The 7,991-nt window shown below is 35.7% G+C and overlaps 2 protein-coding genes across 4 annotated transcripts; one reads left to right on the forward strand and one right to left on the reverse strand.

The window, feature by feature from the left end:
* The first annotated feature begins 2,173 nt into the window (after positions 1-2,173).
* Positions 2,174-4,074, forward strand: LOC109852578 (NADH-quinone oxidoreductase subunit I). Its single transcript, XM_020423842.1, has 5 exons — positions 2,174-2,266; positions 2,339-2,389; positions 2,762-3,020; positions 3,197-3,389; positions 3,753-4,074. Exons 1-5 carry the CDS (start codon positions 2,239-2,241, stop codon positions 3,882-3,884), a joined length of 663 nt encoding a protein of 220 aa, XP_020279431.1. The 5' UTR covers positions 2,174-2,238; the 3' UTR covers positions 3,885-4,074.
* Positions 4,075-4,577: 503 nt separating this feature from the next.
* On the reverse strand, positions 4,578-7,786 carry LOC109852577 (vacuole membrane protein 1-like). Of its 3 annotated transcripts, XR_002250012.1 has the most exons (6): positions 7,509-7,786; positions 6,547-6,891; positions 5,869-6,378; positions 5,342-5,611; positions 5,044-5,229; positions 4,578-4,947 (listed from the first exon to the last, which is right to left on the reverse strand). XR_002250012.1 is itself a non-coding variant. In XM_020423841.1 (5 exons), exons 2-5 carry the CDS (start codon positions 6,868-6,870, stop codon positions 5,098-5,100), a joined length of 1,236 nt encoding a protein of 411 aa, XP_020279430.1. In that variant the 5' UTR covers positions 6,871-6,891; positions 7,519-7,786; the 3' UTR covers positions 4,920-5,097. The 3 variants fall into 3 exon arrangements, 2 of the variants coding, with proteins under 2 accessions (XP_020279430.1, XP_020279429.1); XM_020423841.1 differs by having other exon boundaries at positions 4,920-5,229; positions 7,519-7,786; XM_020423840.1 differs by having other exon boundaries at positions 4,920-5,229.
* Positions 7,787-7,991: the final 205 nt, after the last annotated feature.

Genomic DNA, 7,991 nt, shown 5'->3' on the forward strand with positions numbered 1-7,991 from the left:
GCCCGCGACCCCGCCCATTAAAATCGGGCCCTCTGTTCGAGAGAGACGCGCGCCTGGCACGGCCGAACGAAGCCCGTTTGAGAGGAGGCCCACCCGCGTCAAGCACCACCCGCGTGACACACGCTCTCGCGCGCCCGATTAATGCGTGCTCGTGACGAGGCACGGCGACCACGACACTTCGTCGACTGTCTGTCTCCCCCCTTTCTTCTGACGCCAACCAGTGCCGGCGAATAATAATCGCGACTCCGCGAGTTGAGTAAACAGCACATCGAGGACAATCCGAGTAAATAAAAAAAAAAATGCGCTTTAATTGGGCGCGCGGCGATATTTCCGATTTTTGTTTCTAATTGCTGTTTGCGATTGGCTCGAGAGACTCTTTGACCGTTTCATTTTATCGTGAACGAAGATAGAAATCCATCCTTTGCGATCGAAGTTAAACGAGCGAACAAAACCACATCGAAATATTTTATCTTAATTGGGGCGCGGATGTATATAAAGCCGTCGCTGCGCGCGCGCGACCGATACTGCGTCGCAGCTTTATCATCATATCTCTCTCTCCCGCTGATTGTCAGAATCGTGACAAACTTCGAGCGAGTAACCATTTCGAGGTAGTAGTAGCGCCACTTGTCGATGAGGATTATAAAACAGAAAAAAATAAAGAACGTGACATCTTACCGACAAAAGGTGTGATAACTTATTCGCAAAGCTTCTTGAGATTAAAAATGAACGTAGGGAGCGCTAGGTTTACGTGAATTGCTGGTGGAGCAGCAGAGAGAAGAGAGCGGCCGCGGCTTCAATTTGGCTGTTGTCGCTTTGTTCTGTTTGCTAGCGCTATATTCACGGTAGTGTATATTGGCAACTACGTAGCCATGTTTACGAGCAGTTCTCGTCGGTGCATACGCACAGAGAGAAATCTGAGAGCGGCCATCCTATTGTAATTTTTTACGACGGTTTCAGCCGCTAGTTTTAGCCGTATTTCCACAAAAGTGGAACTCAAAGGCCGTTCTACATTAAACGCAAGTATCAGATCTCGTGGAATTGACCAATTGCAGAGTCAAATCAGCCAATCGACCAACGTGATTGATCAGTTCCAAGAGACCTGCGACTTGAGTTTCATGGAGAACGGCCTTTGAGTTCCACTTTTGTGGAAATACGGCTAAAACCAGCGTCTGAAACCGTCGTAAAAAATTACAATAGGATGGCCACTCTCAGGTTTCTCTCTGGTTCTTTTCTGTGCCATTTTCACAGCGTTGTTCTATTATAGCAGATAGAAGCCTGAGAGCGGCCACGGCCATAAAGCCTGTTCGACATTGATCGCAAGCGCAAACGCAAGGAACAGGTCTGATAGAATTGACTAATCGTATTGATCAAATCAGCCAATTGACCAGCGTGATTGGTCAATTCTACGAGATCTATATCTTGCGTTTGCGCTTGTGATCAATGTAGAACGGGCTTTATGGCCGTGGCCGCGCTCTCAAGGCCATTGCACGTAGCAAAAATTTAGACGTAGTCGCAAGGTCGTAAGCAAATCGACCAATCGCTGGCCAGCATTCCAACTAATGTAAGATAATACTGGTCTGTAATTGGTTAAATTGCTTACGACCTTACGGTTACGGCTAAAATTTTTTCACGTGTAATGGCTCTCAGGCTTCTCTCTGATATCATCCAACAGTCTAAAATCTCCCTCTACCCTAATCCTCCTTGCAAACTCCCTAACTCAGTTCGCTTGTCTGATTGGAGCATTGCTCCGAATCCCACATGTTGGGTTTAAAACTCCTCATCTGCTCCAAATCCGATCCAAATCTACGATATCGGCATAAGAAGCTACACTAACATACAACTCCGTGGCCAAACGTCAAAGACCCACGGTTTTAATCTAACTCTCAATGAAGACGGTAGAATGGCGTATGGACTAGCTACAAAGGTTCACTGAGCCATAAGGTTGGATCCTCATGCAGACATCGGCGCTTTGACACCGAACGTTGATTGGTGAAAAGCAAGTGGTGAGGGTAAATTAGGGCTGCCATTTACTTTCACTATCGGCTTTTCACCAATCAACGCTCGGTGTCAAAACACCGGTGTCTGTATGAGGATCTAGCCTAAGGATACCAGTACCAATACCGGTCTTAGAATGACATATGGACTAGCTTAACACGGGTTTTGGAGCCACATCTTCTTGCACCAAATCTAGGGTTTATCGGATCAGCTGTTGTTACAGCGCCGATTATCGCATTGCACATGAACGTGAAAGATATTTGTTATAACAGTGCGTACGCATAAGAAAATTCATTTCTATACACAAATCTGTTCAATCTTTTAATTTTTTCTGATCAATCAGATACAGCAACAATGAACTCTTTGCGGTTAATTGCGGGAACGGGCAAAATAGGTACGACACATCTCTGTATGTAGATGTATTAACAAAATAGATTTTATAAGTTTCGTTAAAAAGTGTGGAAAACGTATGTAGAATTATACACGTTAGATTAGCATACAATAAGAATTGACATTGCGTTTTATTAATTGATGATTTTGATTTCAAAAACATTGCGCTGAGGTTAGAAATTTTCTCTATCACAGTTTTGTAGACAGATTTGATTTTATGAAATTTACATATTGCGTATAATTGATTATGTATTTTCGTAGTCAGGCTTTTGTCTAAAAAATATTTACATTTCACACATCATGCAAGTAATGTTTCTCATTGTAAATATGTGTATACACATATATAAGTACAAAAAAAATTATAAATTTATTATAGTTCCAAGGTTCAATAAGAATGTTGCAAATGGAATAAATGCATATTTGAGTCGTAATAAGTATTATTATGTGAACGAACATAAAGAAAAAAACTGGTCAGAAATTATGGAAGATGCCACCACACATATGTTTTTTCTTGAACTCTTCCGAGGCTTGGGACTTGTCGTATCTCATATATTCAGAGAACCGGCTACCATAAATTATCCTTTTGAAAAAGGACCTCTAAGTCCCAGATTTAGAGGAGAACATGCACTAAGAAGGTAAAACTCAAAATATAAAAAAAAAACAAAAACAAAAATTCATTATAACTTAGTGTTATATAATATATATATGATTTGTATATTACATATAAAATTATATTCTGAAGATAGATAATAGATTTTTTATATTTCAATTCTTAATCATTACCAAAATTTTTAATATTTTTTGTTAATAGATATCCTTCTGGAGAAGAAAGGTGTATTGCTTGTAAATTGTGTGAGGCAATATGTCCTGCACAAGCTATTACAATTGAAGCAGAAGAAAGAGCAGACGGATCTCGACGTACGACTAGATATGACATCGATATGTCTAAATGTATCTATTGTGGTTTTTGCCAAGAAGCCTGTCCTGTTGATGCTATTGTTGAGGTATATCTATAGTATATTCTACTAAGGTGGCTTTTAATTTGCTTCTAACTTTAATAAGTTAGAAGATAATCAAATAAAATTGATTTGTTGTGCATTTAAGTAATTGTTTTAATGTTTAAGAGCTCAGAGGCTTCTTTCCCCTTAATTCAATCGGGTTGAACTTTTTTACAGATCATTTTTTTTGTGCAATTAAAACAATTGGAAGTGTGTTGAAAAAAAATTCAAAAAAATTTTTACCAGAAGTAAATAAGAGCCACCTTAATATTCTATCCTCATATAAAAACGTTGATTAAAAGAATTTGTAAAAATGTGTGAGAAAAAAACATTGTGGAATTAAATTGAATGCCAATCTTCTTGTCACAGGGACCGAACTTTGAGTTTTCAACTGAAACGCACGAAGAAATGTTGTACAACAAAGAAAAGCTTTTGGACAATGGAGATAAATGGGAATCCGAAATTGCTAGCAATATTCATGCTGACCACTTGTATCGTTAAGAGAACTGTGTGGTTTAAAAGAACTGTAGTCTTAAGTAATGATGTTAGATTAAAAAGAGGTACGTAAAGATTTGTAAAAAAAAAAATGATATGGATTATGAATTCATCAATATAGCAAAAGAAAATTCTATTCATATCATTAAATAGTATGTACTATTCTATGTGTATATAAATTATTTAAAAATTGTCCGAATAAATAAGTCTATATGTAAGGATTTTCTTCTATTTTGCAAGCATTAATTTATAAAAATAACTAATATCACACTAATATATACACACTTATGTCTTCAATCACGGTTTATCAGCTTTCATTTGTAATTTATTTCAGTTCAATTATCGAGTTCTTATTAATGCAAAAGGATGTCACAGAAATTTAAATTTTTGTCTTTCTTTTATGTCTTAGAGCTATTACTTTTGTAAAATTGTGTCAAATTATAATGTCAGAAGCAAGAAATTTCTTTTTTTTTATGAAAAATATATGTAAATATGTACATAACTTATTTCTTATAGTGGCATGTAAAAGAATTTTGATTTATGGCATGCAGAAAAATTGACACGATATTTCTCGTTTCTAACATCGTAATTCACTAAGCTGCGCAGCAGGTAATTTTCGAGTTTTAAAATGTATATATTTATATGTATATATATATATATGTACACATACATACACAAAATTTTATAGAAATGTAGCATTTTCCGGATACTAATTTTATTTGATTACATATATTTTTATCACTCGAAAAACTGTAAAACGTACTTCTCATTATCTATATAATAATAGTGAAGCTTGAATAGCAAATGATTATGCAAATGTGTTACAAAGTCGGATGTTCGTTTCATGCACTGTACATGAATTATCTTATTTCATATAAAGAACAGTCTATATGTATATACATGTAAACGTCCGCATAATCGAGACCAAACGTTTTTGCGACGTTTACGGGATATAATTGTGACATGGTGAACATGTATACTCAAAGAAAAAACAAACCTTAAATGTTCAACTGTCACGCGTGTCCCTGAAATGTTTTTCGACTGTTGCAATTATACCGTTACCGCGATACTGAAATCATAGAAATGGGAATATTAACATATTCCATATGCATAATCATATGTACCTTATTATTTCGGCACAAAAAATCAATTTGTATTTATTTACGTTTGCAATGGAACTTATGTCAAATTTCTAATTACGAGCTATGTCTTTCGTGTTTTAATCGACGGATGGTTTGGTTCGTCTACGATGATGATTTCGTGCTAGCGCGTGTATGATGGTCACTAAGAAATAACAGACCATAAATGTTACGATTTTATCAAACAGCCATGATATTGTAGTTGTTCCGTCCTGCAGAAAGCAAAATTTCATATTCTGAGATTAATACAAAAGTTCAACACGTTAATTATGTAAATTCTTCACAGTTAAGAAACAAACAAAAAAAAAAAAAAAGGCAACTTACCATAGACGATTTATCGTGTAGCTTTTGTTTCTGAGCAATAAAATATTTTTTCAATGGCTCTTGGAATTTTGCACCAACAAACGGTATGATGGCTAACAAACTAATAAATTTGTCTAAAAGTTCTTCGTTAAATGCTATGATTACTGCTAGTTGCTGTATATGCATTTTAACAACAGCTTTTCCTATGAGCGTCGCACCAAAGAATGTCCAGAACGGAATGAGATAATGTCCACACGTCAAACCGGCCAAGTCAAATAGTGGATTTGGAATCTAAAATTTTTGATAACATAAAACATTTTGGAATTTATACATGCATTTATACATATATAAAATAATAAACCATATATTCAAATTTGAAACAATCTCTTGCTACATATTGATAAAAATAAAAATAAATCCTCAAAGAGAAACTTGTTTTTATCTTTATCATTACGCGAATCAAAATTAAAAAATCAATAACTTATAATTGTTTAAAAATTTTTAAAAGTTTAGTTTTTCTCTCTAAATGATTAATAACACAGTCGTACCGATGCGCAAGCCAATATGCCCCAGAATCCAGCTTTTTCAACAAATCGTTTCATAATCAATTTTATGCGCATCACAAACGATACATTCTCTCCGTTTTCTAATGCCTCCAGAGCTTCCAATTCCTTCAGATCTTCCTGATCAAAATTTTCGTTTTTATGACTCTTTCCGCTTATTCTCGCGGCTCTAGCCATGAAATATGGCGGTAACTCGCCGAGTGCGGTACCAGCACCCCATAGCATGGCTTCCACACGCACTTTCTTCATAATATTTAATATACCTACTGCCCATGCCGGGTCAATTTTCGTTGGGCATATTATCTGATCGGGATATGGCGGTTCCGGAAAATTTAAACCGCCACACTCATATGCTGCCATAGTAACAGCCGCTATGTGTGGTCCTAGATATAGCACAAAAGTATGCAAACCTGTTCCAAGACCTACACTCGATAATACACCTAGTCCCACCCAATATAACCACCATATAATCTTAGCTTCCCACAACTTAAAAATCTGAAAAAGAGAGAATCCTTTTTAACGATATTATTTTTCTATAAAAATTCTATAAATAAATTTAAAACGTGTGAAAAATTAATATTTGATGATTTTTAAAAAAGAACTTATACAAATAAATAAATCGGCGCATACATAAATTTATATAAATAGAGATCCCGAACATACCTGTTGTTGTGGACCAGAGATTCTGCTTGACAAAACAAACAACATTACAATGGAAATTACAGAGCAAACTGTTCTTTTGTAAAGCATTGTTTTCTTCGCTAAACTAAGTATATTGATAAACACTTCACTAAAAAAATAATGTAACGTTGTGATTGGGTGTTTCCAAAGTGTTAATTGCTCTGGATCCAAATTCGAAGTATTTTGTGGATAGCTGGAACTATATTCCATTGTTGCGTCAACCGTTCTTCTTTGAGCACTTTTTTGAATTCCATTAACAGAACCCTGTTCTTTCACACGTCGACTGGCAGTGGAATTACCCAACATAGTATTTCTTAAATTATTAGCCTGTAACAAAAAAAAAACATGTGCATAGAATAAATAAATAATATAAATTTACCAATAAAGAATATATTTTATAAATTTTATTTCTGTAAATATCCAGACAAAAAAGTAAAGAAGGCTAATATTCCAATTTGATCATTTATGTGCGTACAAGATGTTACAAATTTCATCGGAATATAAATTTGTTGTCAATTTGTTCGTTCGTATAACGTAATTCTGCAACAAGATCTCTCACTGTATATTTACGGATTCAATTTTTTACCAAATAAAAGAAATGTGGATAACCAAAGCGTGCAAAACATATGGACTTTTATCATTCCTTCGCGTCGAACTGAAGCAAAAATAGATCTAATTACTATTCTGAGACGCGTTATTTAGGAGACGTTTGTTAACCTCTTGTTTCCTTTGAAAAAGAAAAAAAACTTGTGTTTCTTAATCTTTCTCTCTTCGATATTAACAAATTTAACAAGAGAACATATATCGAACTTAATATATATTCCTCGAAGTGTGTTCTAGCGCGATTAAAAAGTCCTTGCTGTACGAGACACACAATCGCCACGACAGCTACGTATATACACATAGAAAGAAAAAATAAATAAATAACAGATAAGTGAATTTACCTTCTCGTACCTTATAAAGACCTAAATTATGTGATACACATGTAAGATGTATACCAAGCGGAGATCACAGTCCAGTGAATTTTACTGGATCATCCTTGGAAAGCACCTCGGTGAAAGTTGCAATGATATCGCTAATAGTCGCTCGCGCCACGCGTTTTCCTTTTCGCACTTTGTATCGTGGCACGATATATTAATTAAATTGTCATATCATTCATGACGTGTTCACGCCAGTTTCACGCTCGCGCAACACACACGCGCGTTCGTCACACACACACACACACATAGGTTTCCATGCGTGATGTGTTGCGTATGTATTGGCTGTAGGTAGGTAGGTTATAATTTCTCTCTTCCGCATTAATTCTCGAAACACACGAGTGTGCTTCGCGGGTAATAAAAAAATTATCGCAAGTGTGAGCGCAAATAGCAAGGCAACGTGAGATTTTGCTGGCTCTCGTATAAATAGGCGACATCGATAAAAAAAAA

This window comes from Pseudomyrmex gracilis, unplaced genomic scaffold, assembly GCF_002006095.1.
Source record: "Pseudomyrmex gracilis isolate BER0280 unplaced genomic scaffold, ASM200609v1 scaffold_31, whole genome shotgun sequence".
NCBI classification, from domain to species: Eukaryota; Metazoa; Arthropoda; class Insecta; order Hymenoptera; family Formicidae; genus Pseudomyrmex; species Pseudomyrmex gracilis.